Below are 19,367 nucleotides of genomic sequence, written 5' to 3' on the forward strand. Positions count from 1 at the left end.
ACTGTTTTCTAAATTTCCCTAACCATAGGTGTTGGAGCCAGTTAGAACAGAATTTTAAGTAGCACCTTATGTTGGTGTATTTATAAAATATACCAAAAGTAAAAGAGAGTAAAAGGACTTGATGTAAAATGATTCATTTTTAACAATCTTTATTAAAATTTCTGATTATTAAAAGCATTAAATTATTAACTTCTGAAGGATATTGATGAGAATTATGATGAAAGACTCACAATGTTTAACATTTAAAACATGAATTAAAACATCTATTCTTTATATCCTAGCCTGATGACTTCAAGTTATTAGCAGGGTATCCTAACAATAACTTTTAACACTCAAAATAGGCTTTAATATGATAAAGGCTAAACATCATGGTTACATCATTGGAAAACAATAAGAATATGGGTAGAAATAACACTTCAAAATTTCTACTTGTAAGTTTTTAAAATAGTACACTAGCAATCAATTTCCTTCTATTTTAGCTGTATTTTGACTAATAGAAGAAAGGTATTTTATAAAAATGGATTCTTTTGAAAAAAACAAAGAAAAAAGGAAAGTGAACAAGAACCATGCATACTCCCACCAGAGGGAACAGGAAAGGATGGGGAGTCGAACACACTTGGAAGGTTGTTAGGCAGCATGGAAGCCACAATGTCCTTCTCTCCACTTGCCCTCTGGTGTGTGACAGCCTTGGTGCCAGGCAGAAGAGCGCTGCAGCATGTGGAGAGGCAGACAGTTTTGCTGGCTCCCACTTGCTCTTCAGGCCAAAGTCCAGGCAGAAGTTGGCCTTGTGGGGTTCCTGTCATCCTGCCAACCCACAGCACTCCTGGGACACTTCTAGAGAATGCCGGCCAAATCCTGCATGAGAAGCCATCTCCTTCACATCCTCTTCAATATGGGGCGGGGGTTACACTAAAAGAAACCCATTCTACCAGATTTTATGGTGTTGTGCACTACTCAAGGAAAGTTAAGAAAAAAAAAAAAGCCACTTGTTCAGACTCACACAATAGACAGGAAAGAATTCTTCAGTGTAGTTGATCTGGAAATGAAGTCCAACATCCCTAGATCTCAGCTCAGTTTACATTTTTTATATTTACCAATGGTTTTTAGAGTTTTAAATAATCATGATTCTATCTACTTTGGGCCATATATTATTGCTTTCTCAAAGCAAAAGTGGTCCAAAGCTCCTGCTCCACAAATACAGAATAATCTGTGTATGATTCAACAATTAATGAAACATATTAGTACAGAGTTACATATATATGTATTATCAAAAATATGTCTTCACTGCTACTCTCAAGGTTATTTATAGAATATAACTTTTAATAAGGTTTCTCCAACATGATCTGTTGGTAGCTGCTCAGATGAACATTCATACTTATGTGAAGATGCTCAGAAGCAAACAGTCACTGCACTAGGCATGCAGTCCCTTTTCTGAACCAAAAAAGACAATGCATTTTTTTATACTTTTCCCCCTTAAAATTGAAAATCATAATCTTATATAATTTCTTTCAGGAGGATAAACTTACACAATTTATCAGTGCTTCCCTAAATTTTTACACCACACTGAACTCCAACAGGTTTTTGTTTTAAGGTAAACCAGGTTTTTGGCTCTTTCCTGTGGAGAAGTTACTTTCAAGTCAGTGAAAGTTCTTGGCCCATGATTAAAAGTCTTTGCCAATTAGTACTCAACAACTTCAATTCATTTTTTTCTGGTTCAAGATGAGTAGGAGCCTAATAAGGCTGTGATAAAAGGGCAAAAGGCACTGAGAGCCAAAAGAGGATTAATGAGCTCCTCCATTTATTTGTCTTCCTAACAGCTGAACTGTTACAACTATTGACACTCTTCAAAAGGTTCCGCTCTGAACCCTGTCCAGGCACTGCAGGCTCCAATGGACATCTTCAAATCCAGAGAATGGCGGGGCAAGAGCTTCCCCTGTGTGATGCCAAAACCAACAAAGCCCCATGGATCAGGTAATGAAACTTCAGCTTTTCCCCCTTTGAGATTTATTTACTGGCAGCTGACAAGGGGCAAATTCAGCTCGAATTGTGCAGTCAAGGCCCTGTCAAGCTTTTAGAGGCACCCTTGTCTTGAAGCACCTTCATGACTGGCATTTCGCTCAAAAGCCCTCGGCACTGGTCCTTAACAGCTTATGACATCACAAAGGACACTCCAGACAGATGCCTACATGGCATCCTGCAGCATTTTAAAAGAGAATTAGTGGTTTTAATTATGGTCGTAGTATGAAAGGGAACCATGCAAGCTCCACAGGAGACCTTTGATCAGACCCTTTTGCTAGTACAATGCCACGGAACTGTGACTATTCCTGGTAAGGGGCCTTTTCTTGCTGAATGACTCACCAGTGATCTTTGAATGCAGACAAGCTTCTAGCCCTCCCTCTTCATTAGTGAGCATTTCTATACAGGGGCCTATATAGTGCTTGGAGTCTAGGAGCTCTACAATTGGGGGGAAAAGAATCCCTACAGATTCTGGCCTCTACTTAGGAAGTGCTGAAGGACTCTGAGTGACTTTATTCATTAAAACAGGTTGCTATTAATTAACTGTCATAATAAAATAAAGAACTATTATTTTCATTTCTTACTCTGTTCTCTTTAGTAATATGTATAAAAGATGCTTGTAACAGAAATGAATTTATTGAACTTTCCCATCCCCCTAAACCAATCCCTAACCTTTTTATTCCCCCCTGCATTGGGCAGCAGGAACCCCTAATTATTGGGCCTATATCTGTAAGTACAAATAGAAGTAAAACATAAATATAAAATTAATTATGTAAATGTAAAATCCTTTTTACTTGCCATTTGGTTTCTGTAACTGAAATAAGCAAACACTAAATTAGCTCAAATTCGTGATTTCAGAAAACTATTGTCTTATAACAATAAAACTCAAAGGTTTCTCAAAATATCACCTACTTGCTGTGTAGCTTGAAGTATGATTACACAACAACAATAGTTACTTAAAGAAAAAGGAATTGTAATTTAGAGCATAGAGAGATCCATTCCTTTAAAAAACTATTTCATTTTCAGAAAACAGAAAATGTCTTTGGTCTGGTATGAATAGACAAACATGGCCCTATGAAAGTAGTTCATTATCTTCTAGAATTTCACTGAATCAAGTACAGTTGTTTGGTATAAGGTTGTTGAAGATTTTTGAAAAAAATTTTCAAAAGCTTCTCATGGATATGCTAATTTGGTAACATGGGATAAATATAATTTTGCATAAATAGCACACATCTCAATCACTAAACATTCATTAAGCAATATTGTTGTACCATATTACTTGGATCTGAAAAATCACTAAGTTTTCCATTTCTTATACAGTTTTCTTGAAGGAAAACTTTTGGACTTCAGAATTTTGGAAGTTGAAAGTTGAGCAGGTTTTTCCCATTTTGCTGTATCACACATTTTTCATATTTCTCAGACCTTGCAGTTCTTTTCTTAAGTGCTTGAGAGCAACTAAAATATCAGCTAGCTGGGGATCATTCTGTGCTTTCTGAGTATATAGACGGAAATGTCTGATGGTTTCAGACAACAGGACTTCAGCGTCTGTATCTCTCTCCTGAAGACGAAGCATCCGCTCACAAGCGAGGGCGTAGTTCTTGTGCCAATTCACTGGGTGTTCCTTTTGTAAATAGACAATCTCCTTATAAAGCTGGAAAATGGAAAAATGTTGGTATTCCATTGTTATTCCTTGACTTTTTTTTCCCCCAAAACCATAAAACATAAAGGAATTAAGAAAAAAAAATCCAAGCAGCCTACAGTAAAATCAAATTGTTGCTAGGCCATGCAGAAAATGCAACGATGTTACTGTAATTATAACAGTAGCGGGAGGCAAATATGCTTCATCTAAAACTGCTTCTGGGGTTTTTGGATGTTGCAGAAGGAACCGAGACACACTGTGTCAGGACAAAATGCTCTTCCTCCAGAAAGATTTCTGGGAAAGGGATTTAGGTCTAAATTGTGGCAAGCTATTTACTCAACAGGCAGAGAAGTTGAAACTCTAAATTTAGCTGTTAGAGGGGGAAAAAAATGACAACTTTCTTTAGAAGACTGTGTGGAAAAAGAACTTGAAGGAATTTAAATTCTGTCCCACATTATTTAAAAGAATTTCTCTCTGCATTGAACACAACAGTAATAATAGCAATAACAAAACAATCCAAACAATTCTATCATCAGGTAGGTTAAGCATAACAGAATTTAAGAGATATCCTTAAAGCAAGATAGCAAAAATTTTCAGTTATCCTATAGCTTATATTTTTGATAGTTAAAATTTGCCCACAAAAATTTCAAATTTTGATTTTCCAACATCAGAGACAGTATCAACTGAATATAGTTAGAATTTTAAATATTGAGTTTTCCAGAGGAAACACATTAAAATTTAATAAATAAATAAGAAGGTAAAACAAATCTGCTAAATGTAGTGTTATGCTTGCTTCTTTGGGAATTTCACAGCCTTCCTGGGGACTGTCAAGTTACAGCTGGATTCCCAGGAGTTTTCCTGTAGATTCTCTGAGCACAGAATAGCAATAATGCTTTCTATGGGACAAGTGCTCTTTGAATTAGAATTGCATTCAAAACGTCATTTTGCTGAAACAGACCAATTGTATTATTTATTTCTCAAACTCCTACTCCAGAGAAGACAAATCCATACCTATTTCAAAACAACATCCTTGTTAAAAATCCATGTTTGATATGCCATTTTGATACTTAATAAACCTTCCATCTTCAAGTTGCCTTTTACAGCAACTTCCCCCTCAGTTCCCTTATTTTTATGAAATAGGAAGTGGGGGTGGGGGTGTAGTTCAGTGATAGAGCACTTGCCTAGCATGGGTTCAATCCCCCACAACACAATGAAATAGGAAAGAGTCCCCACATGCTTTAATATATATCAACGCTATAAAGTCTGCCTCCTACATTTTTTTTTTAAATTGAAATCTCTTTTTTTTTAGAGAGAGAGAGAGAGAGAGAGAGAGAGAGAGAGAGAGAGAATTTTAATATTTTTTTTTTAGTTTTCGGCGGACACAACATCTTTGTTTGTATGTGGTGCTGAGGATCGAACCCGGGCCACATGCATGCCAGGTGAGCGCACTACCGCTTGAGCCACATCCCCAGCCCTCCTACATTTTTATTCCTTTGGTAAAACATTCAATTCTTCTCTGCCCTTTCTCATAATCTCCTTTTCTCTTTCAGTTGCTTCTTCTGAGCTTCCCTCTGAGGAATGTATATAAAGTGTATAGCATGCTGCTCACATCAAGTAGGTGCTCAGGAACTATTTTCAAAAAACCTGTTGAGATTTTGGAGTCCAAAAGAGAGTACTTCAAGAAGACTTAATTTCCTGAATTGCTCAAGAGAATCAGAGGCTCAAGTGACCTACCTCCTATATAGTCTTTAGGTATTGAAGAACCTACATTATGACTGATGCATCTTCAATTTGATTTGGATGATCTAGTAAGTCACAAATGTCAAGTCTTAAGAAGCCAATCATGTTTCATGATGTGGAATTGGAATTATATTTCCTTTTCTGAGTGTGCTACTATGACATTGTTTTAATAGACTTGTCCCATTAACTGGAAACATTTTCAACTTAATCAATTTGTTCCTGAGGAGCTGGCTATTCCATGCTTCTCTACCATCCCTGAACTTAATATTCTGTTTAAACTACTGAGCTAGATGATGTAAATGACAACAAAAATATCCTTTACACCTAACAATATTCTAGAAAAACCAGTAATAGGGGTGGGCTTGTGTTGATCCACCAAATAATTGCCCTCAATTGTCTTGTAAGAATTATCACACATCTGTAGTCACAGGAAATACCCATAGTCTGTGTTCACTGAAAAAAAAGCTTATTGTCCAAAGGGGGGAAAAATCCACAAATGAGCTTTAGGTGGTCTAGCAACTGACCACGGAAGAGATCACTGATAAGAAAATAAAAATAAAATATTAATAATTCTCAGTTTTCTCCCTAGTAAATACTGCTTTTTTTTTTTTTGTATCAGGAATTAACCACTGAGTCACATCCCCAGCCCATTTTAGTTTTTATTTTGAGACAGGTTCCTGCTAAGTTGCTTAGGGCCTCACTAAGTTGCTGAGGCTGGCCTCTAACGTGTGATACTTCTGCCTCAACCTTCAGAGTCACTGGAATTATAGGCCTGTGCTACAACACCTAGCTCTCCCAAATAAATACTGTTTATTTTTCATAGTGTTACAGGGTATGAGAGATGAACAGAATATGATATATTCAAAGGTACAAGAGCTGATCTTATTTTTGTATGTGTGTGGTATTGGGGATTGAACCTAGGGGCACTTAACTATATCCCCAGTCCTATTTTCTCTCTCTCTCTCTTTTTTGAAGTAGCATCTCATTAAGTTGCTGAGGCTGACCTCAAAGTTGCAATTTCCTGCCTCAGCCTCACAAATTGTGGGATTTAAGTGTGTGTCATCACACCTGGTTAAGAGCTAATCTTTTGAAGTTTAAAGCCTATATTTTTAAAAAACTTTCTTTAGATTTTGACAGACCTTTATTTTATTCATTTATTTATATGCAGTGCTGAGAATCGAACCCAGGGCCTCACACATGCTAGGCAAGCGCTTTACCACTGAGCCACAACTGCAGCCCCCAAAAGCCCATAATTTGTTAAAGGAAAAAAATCAAAGCCTGGGAAGGTTAACTGACTCACAGTTAACAATTAATGGCAGGGAGGATGGAGAACCTAGACCTCCCATCTACCAGAGGGAATTCCAGTGTGCCACCCCCATAACCAACTCCCTTCCTGTCCTCCAGGGGGATTCCCTGGAGGATCCTGCCTTTGCTCCCTGGGTGTCTTCCTTTATGGACTGCTCTCCCCTCCTCTCTCACTTCCTTGCCCCACCATCTTTCTTGCCAGCTCTTTCTGATATTTCAAGGACATCTAGTGGCATCTCTTCTGGAAGGCTCTCTTCTTTCCTCCCAGCTCGGGCTCTCTGTTCCCACAGAACCTCGGCAGGCCTCTCACAGCACTTACAAGAGTGAACTGTGACTGAGGACTTGATCATCTGTCTCCCTCTTCAGCCTGCTACTTTTTTGATAATTGGAACAAGGTCAATTATCTCCAGCATAGTATGTGGTATGGAATTGGTGCTCAATAAATGCTTTGTGAGTGAAGGAATACATGAATAAACAATGAACCAATAATGAGAATTTAGTAGTGAAATTAGTCATACTTATTGGATGCCATGTTATTTTTGACTCAGCACAAGCAAATGCCCTGGCTAAGCAGATCCATGGCAGTCTAGAGAGAAAGCGGAAAAATCTCATTGCTCAAACACATAGGTCCTGAGCTCTGTCTTTCATAGGTCCTTGCCAGGATATTTGTTTCTTATATAAGACTCCAAGACTAAATGGTGTTGAAAGAGCCCATTGCTATAAATAACAGAAAAGCAGACACTTGTTAAAATAGTGCCATAGCAAGCCTCCTTTTTGTGTTCCATTTCCCAGCAGAGAAGAACAATTTGTGCAGAAGCCTCAGTGTACCTTGGGAAGGTCCATTCAGCTTCCTGTGGCCAGTTAGAAGACAGGGCCTCTCTCTGTGACCTTTTACCTTTACTCTTAAAATCTCAACCAGCCATGGCTATATCATTTTTTAAATAGCATATATTGATTATACAGGACAATGGGTTTGATTGTGTCATATTCACATGCATATTACATACTTTGGTCATTTCTACTCCCCACTACCCCTCTTATCTTTCCTTCCCTCCTTTCAAGTTCCTCTTCTTCTCTAATCATCTCCCTTCTACTTTCAAGTCCTCTTTAAAACATGTGAAACTTGTCTTTCTGAGCATGGCTTATTTTGCTTAACATGATGAGCTTAGTTCTATACATTTTCCTAAAAATGATATGATTTTATTCTTCATGGCTGAATGAAATTCCATTGTGTATATATACCACATTTTCTTTATCCATTAATCTGTTGACAGGCACCTAGGCTGTTTCCTTAATTTGGCTGTGGCAAATTGTTCTGCAATAAACATGGGTATGCAGTATCTCTATAGTATGCTGACTTTAATTCCTTTGAGTATATACCAAGAAGCGGTATATCTCAATCATACAATAGTTCCATTTTTAGTTTTTTGAGGAATCTCCATACTGATTTCCATAGTGGTTATATTAATTTACTTTCCCACCAACATTGTATAAGGGCTTCTTTTTTCCCTATATCCTTACTAGCATTTACTATTTACCATGTAAGGTAACTTAGTCACAGGTTCTGGATATTTTTTTGGGGGGTGGATTACCAGGGGTACTTCACCACTGAGCCACATTCCCAGTCCTTTTTACTTTATTATTTTAATTTTGAGACAAGGTTTCACAAAGTTGCTTAGACTGGCCTTGAACTTGTGATCCTCCTGTGTTAGCTTTCCGAGTTGCTGGGATTATAGTTGTGTGCCACCCTGCCTGCCTGTTTTTTATATTCTTGATGATTGCCATTCTGAGACATAGGAGATACCCATCTCAGGTAAAATGGACTCTCAATGTAGTTTTGATTTGCATTTCCCTGATGGTTAAAGATACTGAACTCCCCCCACCCCAGCCCAAATAATTACTGACCATTGGCTCTATCATTCCAGGTGTAGATAGTGTCAAGACTTTTATAAAGAGGATAACCTGTCAGAAGGTTTTTTGTTTTTTTTTTAATGAAACTATTATAATAGTTTCCTATTGCTGCAATAACAACTTATGAACACAGTAACTTAAAACACATATTTGTTATCTTGCACTTCTGGTGGTGAGAAGCTGTAAAATCAGCAGGGTTGAATTTCTACTGAAGGACCTAGTGAGGGATCTGTTTCTCTACATTTTCCAACTTCCAAAGGCATTCTGCACTTTTTTTTAATTATTATTTTTTAAATATACGACAACAGTGGAATGCATTACAATCCTTATTATATATATAGAGCACAATTTTTCACACCTCTGAATATGAAGTATGTTTACACCAATTTATGCCATTTATACATGTACTTTTTTTGCATTACAATTCTTAATACATATATATACTACAATTTTTCATATCTCTGTTTGTATATAAGGTATATTGATACCCAATTCAAGTCTTCATACATGTACTTTGTATAATGATGTCCATCACATTCCACCATCCTTGCTAATCTCCTTCCCCCTCCCTTTCCCTCCCATCCCTCTGCATTTCTTAATCTGCAGCCCCTCTTCCTCCATCTTCAGGGCCAGTGGTGTAGCGTCTTCAAATCTCTCCCTCTGTGATCTCTGCTTCTGCGTTGCATCTCCTCTGACTCTGACCTTCCTGTCTCCTTTTTATAAGACCCCTGTGATCATATCAGGCCTACCTGAATAATTCAAGATAATCTTCCATCTCAAGACCCTTAACTTAAGTCTCATCTACAAAGTCTCTTTTACCATGTAAGGTAACATAGTCACAGGTTCTGGATATTAGGCTACAGACATCTTGGTGGGAGTATTTTGTCTACTCTCCATCATGAACATTGTTTATGATACAATTGAGTTATTTTCCCTTATATGATGTTTTATAATGCCCAAACTAAAGTTCGAAACAAAAGAATACAAACTCTGTCATTGCTGGGCATGGTGGCACATGCCTGTAATCCCAGCCGTTTAAGTGGCTGAGACAGGAGGATTGATAGTTCAAGGCCAGCCTCAGCAACTTAATGAGACCGTAAGCAACTTAGTGAGACCCTGTCTCAAAATAAAAAATAAAAAGGGCTGGGGATGTGCTCAGAGGTAAAGCACTCATGGGTTCAATCCCCAGTACCAAAACAAACAAAAAACTCTGTTGTACATCCTCTCTCTATCCCAGTGACTTCCACCTTCCCACCAAATATCTCTACAAAATTTTCACATACCTTATATGCATGAGAGTAGAGCTGAGTTTTCACCTTTGAAGGCATATCAGTAGTTTCTGCCAGGCTGAAGATGAAGAATGGTGTTTTCATCCTGGGGTGGGAATGGGAACCTTTATTAAAATCATACCATCAATTTCATATTCAGGGCTAAATCTTCCAAGCTTTCCACTGGTATGGAATGTACAAAACACTTTACTGTGCTATTTTTCATTCTTTCATGTTCATGGAAGTTTACTCTGAACCTATAGCAACAGCCCCTTCCCCAAAGTGCTGCACTTATTACCAAATCTTTCAGAAAAAAGTCTACATTAATCATTGCTATTACATCTGGTCTCCTTCAGATGAACATTATTCTTAAGCAAGAACAGCTGGAAAGAGGGGAGACTTGGCTGGATTATCAGCACATTCCTGAAAGTGCTTATCATGGCAGCTTACTCTGTGTGTGACCTGGTCTTCAAAGGTGGCTAGATTCTTTGACCACATAAACTCATCCAAGTTGTATTTAGCACACTAATTAAATCAATACCTACCCGAGTAATGACAGCTTTCTTCTTTTATGTGATTTCTCCCTAGTTTTCCCACAGTTAGTCACAGAAATGTGCATACAATGTATCTTTTACCAGGGATTTAAAGCAAGTGTTTGTCCTTATAACTAAGCTGATAAGTTGATATGTGCTGTTTTCTGACTTTTTCAAAACTGTTATTTATAAACTATGGTATATCTATTTTTATAATCATTATCTTACAGTTGTATTTCTTGACTCCTCCTCTTCCTCTTCCTCCTCTTCCCTCCCCCTCCCCCCCTTCTTCAGATTGACCCCAGGGGTGCTTTTACCACTGAGAGAGGGTCTCACTAAGTTGCTCAAACCTCAAATTTGTGATCATCCTGCTCTAGTCTCCCAGGGAGCTTGTGTCACAGGTGTGCATCACTGTGCCCAGCTTAACATCGTTTTAAACACATGTAAACCATAACTCAATTCCAAGTGCACAGTCTCTGGTATACACTTTTGCAGAAGAAGCAGCCAATAGGAGCAAGCCACCCCTGTGTATTAGTTAAGACCTTTACATTAATATTTCAGTCAAAGTTTGCTCATGTTAGTTGTTTTGATTATTTAAAAATAATGACAGGGACCAGGAAAAGCAGTAACATCACTATGAAGTGTTCCATACAGAAGAATGTGATCTCTCTCTGAACAACAGGAAAGTACAGCATCTATCATATTAATCTCTTTTAGCATGTTGGTTCATTCCAACAGACTATGATTTCCATGAGGGTAGAAACTGTGTCATATTCATATGTATAGCTTTGATGCCTGGAACAGTGCCTGGCTTCTAGTAAGTATTAAGTAAGTGCTTAATTAACTGGCACATTACAAATAGAGGCAAGGTTGCGATGGTCAACTTCCACTCAATCTCATTCACTTTGGTTTAGTTGAAAGGAGAGCATGGGAGTTAAGACTGTTCTAGAGTCAAAGTCCAGGCTCCATCATTAATAGCGTAGTGGCCTTGGGCATGTACACTTTCTTCCAGTTTGTTGTTTTATAAAGTGGTGATATTAATAAAAACTTCATACGTTATGAGGATGAGAATAGATTAATTGTATTAGCTCAAAAAACCATTTGTACAATGCCTTAAACCATATAGTTGCTCATAAATATTGTTTTTATTACCACTCACCCCTGTTCCCAAAGTAAAAATTGCCATAGGCTACTTCTCTGCTACATTAAAAACAGACTGCAAACACAAAAATGTAATTAATCACCTTGCTTGCCACATCTCTTCATTGGCCACAGATTCCCAAGAAGATGGATCAAACCTGCAGTTATAAGAAACAATAATATCTTTCTGTCAACTACATTTATTGCTATAGACATGAAATGCCTGTTTTAAAATCTTATAAGGCCACTAAAACAGTCTGAATCTTTCTTTCTTTCTTTTTCTTTTTTTGGAGGGGGTACTGGGAAACCCAAGGGCTCTTTACCACTGAGCTACATCCCCAACCCTTTTTATTTTAATTTTGAGACAAGGTCTTGCTAAATTGCTTTGGGCCTTGCTATCTTGCCTTAGCCTCCCAAGTTGCTGAAATTACAGGTGTGTGCTACCACACCTGGCAAATAGGCTGAATCTTTAAGAACTAATAATGACCAAACTAATAAATTTATTCTCCTAAAAAGTTCAGTTAAGGAATTACAGGTTTTGATAAATGTGTCCTTAATCAGTGTGAGCTCTAGTGCCTCAAGGGAGCAAACAAAGACATTTGGGGGACCAGCTATTATTAAGAGCTGTTAAACGGCAACAGTTAGAGGTGAGGTGTGGGCCATGCTCTAGACAGAGTGAAGACCCCAGGAGCTGTGAAACAAGGGAATAATCATGAAGAGGGGAACTCCTGGCTTGGATAAACCATTACTAGGACTATTTTGCCATACAAAGAACTCTAGCCAAAATATTTATTGATTTTTCTCCATTAAAATTTATTTTATTGTGTATTTTGATAGAATGGAGACAATGAATAATACTATGCACACATATTATTGTCCACAATCTGAAGAATACGTTATTTCTAACTTTTTCTTATAAAGGCCACAGAGTGCTTTGTTTTAATACTAGTTATCAAGCTCTGGATGTTAATGCAACAATGTGGTCTGTTTGCTTATGTTGATTCAAAAAACTTTTATAGCATTTGTTCATATGAACTTGTCTTTTGATTTTCAATTTTAAGCAGGTTAGATAATTTTTAAGTAATTCATAATTTTAAAAATAGGTAGAGGAGTTGGAAGGATTGTAAATTAGTACAATCACTATGGGAATCAGCACATAAGTTCCTCAAAAGACTAGGAATAGAACCACCATACGATGCAGTTATCCTACTCCTCAGTATTGATCCTAAAGAATTAAGTCAGCATACTACAATGATACATGGACACCCATGTTTACAGCAGCACAATCCACAAAAGCCAAACTATGGAACTGGTCTAGGTACCCATCAATAGATAAAGAAAATTTATATTTATATTCAGCCAAAAAGAAAAATAAAATTATGATATTTGCAGAAAAATGAATAGAACTTGAGAACATCATGCTAAATGAATTAAGTCAAACTCCAAACGTCAAGGGTCATGTTTTCTTTCATATGTGGAAGCTAGAGAGGATAAAGGAAAAGAAAGGTGGAGGGATCTCATGAAAATCAAAGATTATCAGCAGATGACATACTGAGGAAGGATATTCACCTTATAATATAAATATAAACAAACCCCACCATTATGTATAATTATAAAAAATAAGAAAATAATTTTAAAAATAAGAAAAAATGCAAATAGGTAGTGGAAACAATTCTTTAGACAGTGACCCATTTTCCATATGGGAGACAGTCAACTCTATGTAGAAATGCTTAAAGGAAGACTAATAGTAATGCCCCAAACAACATAAACAGGTTGATGCCAAATAGCTGGAAAAAAATTTAAAAAGTACTCAAATTCGGTCTTCTGTACAAAAAAAATTATCTGTCTTTTTTGTTGTTGTTGTGCTGTGGATTGAACCCAGGACCCTGCACATGGTAGAAAAGTACTGTACCACTGAGATACTTGTGCAGCCCATATCTGCCATTCTTGAAAAAAAAAAATGACAAGTTCATGCATGTGGAAACTATCATGGGCAGCAGAGTGCCTCTGAAAGATCAAGTGCTGTTAATGAGCCCCTTTTATTTTAGGATAATGAGATACCGGGTGGGGGGTGGACAATACAGCGTTGAAAGGCCTGGAAGCTGCAGATGCCATACATCTAACTCTTGTGGTACCCACTCAATCTCCTTTTCCCTCTATGTCCCATCATTCTGTTAATAGGAAGTCAAGAGAGAGATATTTTCTGATACATTATGGGAAGCAAATAATTTTGAAAATAAAAAACAAAAAAAAATTAAAAGACAACTGAAAGTGTGTATTTTTTTAGACACACAAAACTGTCATATTCTGCTTAAAATACAACTGCTTTTCATACCTTCCATATTCTTCAGTCCAGTTGTAGATATTTCTTGTGAGTTTAATCCATTCCTCAGGGTTGAATACAATCTCTGAAGGAACTAATTTGTCACAAGACCCCCAAGGCCAAAGTGAATAGTTCTTTTTCCAGGTTGGGTCACCTTCATGAATTCCTATGCAAACAAATGTTTCTTTTCTATTGAAAAGAGAAAAATAGGTGAGGTAGTTTTAACTTAAGATTCTAAATGGTAAATATAATCTATCAAATGTCACTTTAGATGCCTTAAACCTTGGTTACCAATAAGCTATATGTAAAGATGTGGTTTATTTAAATATTTCACTGATACATTGAAATCTATCTTAGTGTAAAAATAATGGGATTTTTTTTTTTTTGAGTGGGAGCAAACAGACCTAGATGAAAAAAATCTTCCTGTCTATAACATTATATCACATGGGGACAAGTATGATTTTTAAAAAACTGCTGTGGTATTGTCTCATGTGTAAACATGTTTTCTTTAATATCTCCTTTTATTTTACAGGCAGAAATACAAATCTTCCTTTGTATCCCTACTTAGTCCTAGTTATTCTTTCCTTAAATTCCCATTATACTTTTGAAAAAAAAATTATCTTTTTTGTTATTATTATATTCAATTATTATTTGCATTTGTAAATCTCTCTGAATAGCTCCCTGAAGTAACTCTGAATCCCACACAGCATGACACATACCTAATATATAATAAATATTTGCTGGATAAAATTAATTAGAATAACTATTAGGAACCTCAGTTCCTGAAAAAATTAGTAATAAAAATGGTTAAAATAAGCTTTGTTCAGGAAAAATGATAACTAATTATCTTCCAATTTGTTGTTTATGTCTTAATAGATATTATTAAGTAAGAAAGAAAAAGGAACATATTAGGGGAAACTGGTGAAAAGTTAAAAAGTAAAAACAAGGGGCTGGGGATGTGGCTCAAGCGGTAGCGCGCTTGCCTAGCATGCATGCGGCCTGGGTTCGATCCTCAGCACGACATACCAACAAAGATGTTGTGTCCGCCGAGAACTAAAAAATAAATATTAAAAATTCTCTCTCTCTCTCTCTCTCTCTCTCTCTCTCTCTCTCTCTCTCTCTCCTCTCTCACTCTCTCTTTAAAAAAAAAAAGTAAAAACAAAACAAAACTTTGAAACAAGAGACCTCCAGCTTAGATTTTAGATTTTTTTTTTTTTTTGTATTGGCAATTAAACCAAGGGGCATTTCACCACTGACCCATATCTCCAGCCCTTTTTATTTTTTATTTTGAGACAGGGTCTTGCTAAGTTGCTGGGAATGGCTAGATTTTAGATTTTTTGGGGGGTATCATTTACTGCCTCTAGGATTTGGGGAAAATTAACTACCTGTGTGTAGTCTCCTCACCTGTGAAATAGGTCTGATAACTGTCTTTGATGGTTTTCAAAAATTAAATGAAATATCTGATTTAAAGTACATTCTTAAAACATAATAGAGTTCAGTTTTGAGGAAGGTGGAGTGAGTTCATTTGTCTCGCCATCTGCACTCAACTATGGCTCCTGGACATAATACATGGAGCAGGTATCTGAGGACTCCAAAAGAGAAAGGATAAAAAGAAGTCTGGGGAAAAGACCAGAATTCAAAGTTCTATCAAATCAGCAGTGAACTTATCATTTGTCTCCCTTCAGTACTTCGAGGAATGTACTCAAAGAAAGCTCCAATCCAGCAGTATATATGAAGACACAAAGAAATCCAAGAAAAAAAGCCTTTTATTTCTGGCCTAAAGAACAAGAAAGTGGACTCTTACAGTTTGGAGAGAGTGGAGAAAACCCCCTGGATCTTCCCCCCTCCTTTCCTTCTCAGACACCAAGAAACACTTAGGCAGCAGTAGAGTCAGCACCACAGTTATGGTAGTGGCAGTTGGGCAGAAGCCTAAAACTCTGAGGGAGAAGAACCCTTCCTTCTCTCTTAGCAGAGGAGCTGTGGTTCCAAGAGTAAAGGGCCAATCCCCATTGCCTTTTGTATGACCTTCTGCAGCTTGACCCCAGATGCAGGCAGTTACAGGAAGTACATGGCAAAAGATAGAAATTAAAACCCCAGCTTTCTGGATAGAGAACCAGGAAGGAAGGCCTTAGGGAGCTGGAAAGTACTGGGATGACCAGTCCTTTGGGGCAGAAATCAAGACAGCCAATTCCATAAAATTGTGTATGGACTCCTGGCTCGGAAATAAGAATACGTGGATCAGACCCTAAATAGAGTTTGCAAAATTAACCATAGGACAGTCGATCACCCAGATCTCAGATTAGACACTTGGTAGCACTCACATGGGATTGATCCAAATGTTACTGCAACTGTTTTAAAAATAGAACTGGAATTGGAACCACAGCTCACAGAAAGTAGGCCAGAACTTGCAGCCAGAAATTAACATGGCCAAAGATCTGTTAAATAAATTAAAAAAAAAAAATAGACACTGTTTTGGGATTAAATAAGGACCAATATTCAAAATGTCTAGGATGTAATCCAAAAGTACTCAGAATGTTAAGAACCAGAAAAATCTCAACTCACAAGGGAAAAGACAATCAACAGTTTCCAATTTCAAGGTGACTCAGATGCTAGCATAGACACACAAAGACTTTTTAAAAGCTATGATAATCATGCACTAAGAAGTAAGATCAAATACTCTTGAAATTAGTGAGAAGATAGGGCATCTCAACAAAGAAAAGGAAGATATAAAGAGGAACCCAATAGAAATTACACACCTGAAAACTACAATCACTGAAATTAAAAATTAACTGGGTGGGCTTAATATGAATTCAGGGAAAGAGTATGTCAAAAAGAAACAGACTGAAGAAAATGTAGAGTCCCAGGCATCTAAGTTTAGGTCATTAGTTTCAGAAGAGAAACTATGTGGAACAGAAAAAAATATTTAAAGAAATGATGTCTGAGAAATCCACAATTTTACATATTCAAGAAACTCTGCAAAACCCCAAACAGGTTTGGCTCAAAGAAATCCGCACCTAGATTCCTCATAATCGAACCACTGAAAACTAAAGACAAATAAAAAGTCTTGAAAACAGCCAGAGGGAGAGAACATATTTCTGCTGTGTATTTCTCATCAGAAGATACATAGGTCAAAAGGATGTAAAATAACATTTTTCAAGTGCGGGGAAAAAATATTTATCAACACAAAATCCTGTATCCACAAACAAGCTTAAGAAAATGAAGGTGAAACAAAACATTTTTGGATGATAGAAAATTAAGAGGACCCACTGCTAACAGTTCTTCTCTAAAACAAATGTTACAGGGGGCTGGGGCTATAGCTCAGTGGTAGAGCATTCGCCTTGCATGTGGAAGGCACTGGGTTCAATCCTCAGCACCACATAAAAATGAAATAAAGGTATTGAGTCCATCTACAACTAAAAAAATATTTCTTTTTAAAAAGGGGTTGAAGTTGTGGCTCAGGGGTAGAGCGCTTGCCTAGCATGTGTGAGACACTGGGTTCAATTCTCAGCACCACATATAAATTAATAAATAAAAAAGGTCCATCAACAAATGAAAAAAAAAACCCAACAAAATATTACAGGAATATATTCAGAAAAGAGGGAAATGATACAAAAGGGAAACATCTAAATACTGGATTAAAGGAAGAAAAACAGACTTGGTAAATACCTAGATAAATATTGTGTTTTTTCTCTTAAGATATTTAATATGTGTCTAAAAATTTGAAAACTAAAATTAGCACATACATGATACAATGTATGTAACAACACAATCAAAAGTGGGGAGATTAAAGGAATTTAATCCTTTCTGACATTATTGAATTGCAATAACACCTTTCTTGTTATCTACCAAAAAAAATTCCTTCTGGGTTTTTTGATTGGTTTTAATCATTAATCAATTATCTTTTTTTAAAAAAAATATTTTATTAGTTGTTGATGGACCTTTATTTATTTATATGTGGTGCTGAGAATTGAACCCAATGAGTCACACATGCTAGCCAATGCTCTACCCCTCAGCCACAACCCAAGCCCCATTAATCATTTATCTTTAATCAAGATTTCTACATTCCATTTGAAGTACTAAAATAAACATCTTTAATAGATTAAAAAATTATGTATTTATACTATAATTTCAAGACCAAGCAGGACTTAAAAGGCAAAACAAACAAACAGACAAACAAAAAAACCCAAATCTTCACCAAGACACATAGTAAAAATGATACAGTAAAATTCTCAATAAAAAATTTGAAATGGGCACAGTGGCACATTCCTATAATTCCAGTGGCTCAGGAGGCTGAGGCAGGAAGATTGTAAGTACAAAGCCAGTGCCAACAATTTAGTAAGGCCTTATCTCAAAATAAAAAAGTATATAAAAAGGGGGTAAGTGGGGATGTGACTCAGTGGTTAAGTACCCCTGGGTTCAATCCCTAGTACCAAAAAAAAAAAAAAATAAATAAAATAAAATAAATGGAATTATAGAAAAAAATCAATACAAAAGAAGGAAGTGGAAACAGTGAAATGAAAAATAGGGAACACACTTAAGCAAATAACAAAAAAGTAGACATACATCTAAACATATTAAATGCAAATGGTTTAAATAAACTAGGTAAAAAACAGATTTATAATAAAACAAGATCCAAACATATGCTATCTATAAGAGCCATTTTAAATATGATATAGTTTGGTTAAAAGCAAAAGGATGAGAAACACTAATCAAATTAAAACCAACCAAAAATTCCAGAAGGATTTTTTTTGGTAAATAACAAGAAAGGTGTTATTGCAGGAGCTGGAAAATAAGCCAATCCCCAAAACCCAAAGGCCCAAAGTTCTCTCTGATAAGTAGATGCTGATCTATAAGTGTGTGTGAAGGGGGGGCATGGGAAGAATGGAGGAACTTTGGGGAAAAGGGAGGGAGAGAAAGGGAGGGGACATGGGCGCAGGAAAGATGGTAGAATAAGACAGACATCATTACCATAGGTATGTGTATGACTACATATATGGTGCGATGCTACATCGTGTACAACCGGAGAAATGAAAAGTTGTGTGCCATTTGTGTACAATGAGTCAAAATGCATTTTGCTGTCAAATATACCTAATTAGAATAAATACATAAAAACAATGAAAAAAATAAAATATGAATCAAAAAACAAACAAAAAAAAAGAAAGATGTTATTGCAATTCAATGATTTCAGAAAGGACAATCTTTTCAACAAAGAATGTGAGGAAAATTTGGCATCTCATATGCAAAAACAAAACTATAAAACTTATAAGAAAACATGAGAAAATCTTCATGACTTGGCATTAGCAAAGAATTCTTAGCAACAACTCCAAAAGTATAATTCATAAAAGAAAAATAATTGGGGATTTCATTGAAATAAAAAAAAAACTTTATCTCCACAAGAGATATTTATAAGATAATAAGACACAAATGGAGAAAATGTAAATGTTTAACAATTACATATCGACAAAGGATTCATATCTAGAACATATAAAAAA

General features: G+C 36.4%; 1 protein-coding gene across 1 annotated transcript in view; it reads right to left on the bottom strand.

The window, feature by feature from the left end:
• Window positions 1-202: 202 nt before the first annotated feature.
• Window positions 203-19,367, bottom strand: part of Tmem260 (transmembrane protein 260) — a 64,643-nt gene continuing 45,478 nt past the window's right edge. Inside the window, exons 13-16 of the mRNA XM_026384132.2 lie at window positions 13,888-14,064; window positions 11,657-11,710; window positions 9,895-9,985; window positions 203-3,667 (exon numbers count right to left, since the gene is read on the bottom strand). Of these exons, the coding sequence (XP_026239917.1) occupies window positions 3,413-3,667; window positions 9,895-9,985; window positions 11,657-11,710; window positions 13,888-14,064 (577 nt within the window). The 3' untranslated portion in view covers window positions 203-3,412. The remainder of the gene's footprint in view (window positions 3,668-9,894; window positions 9,986-11,656; window positions 11,711-13,887; window positions 14,065-19,367) is intronic.

The sequence above is a fragment of the Urocitellus parryii genome, chromosome 6, assembly GCF_045843805.1.
Source record: "Urocitellus parryii isolate mUroPar1 chromosome 6, mUroPar1.hap1, whole genome shotgun sequence".
In the NCBI taxonomy this organism is placed as follows: Eukaryota; Metazoa; Chordata; class Mammalia; order Rodentia; family Sciuridae; genus Urocitellus; species Urocitellus parryii.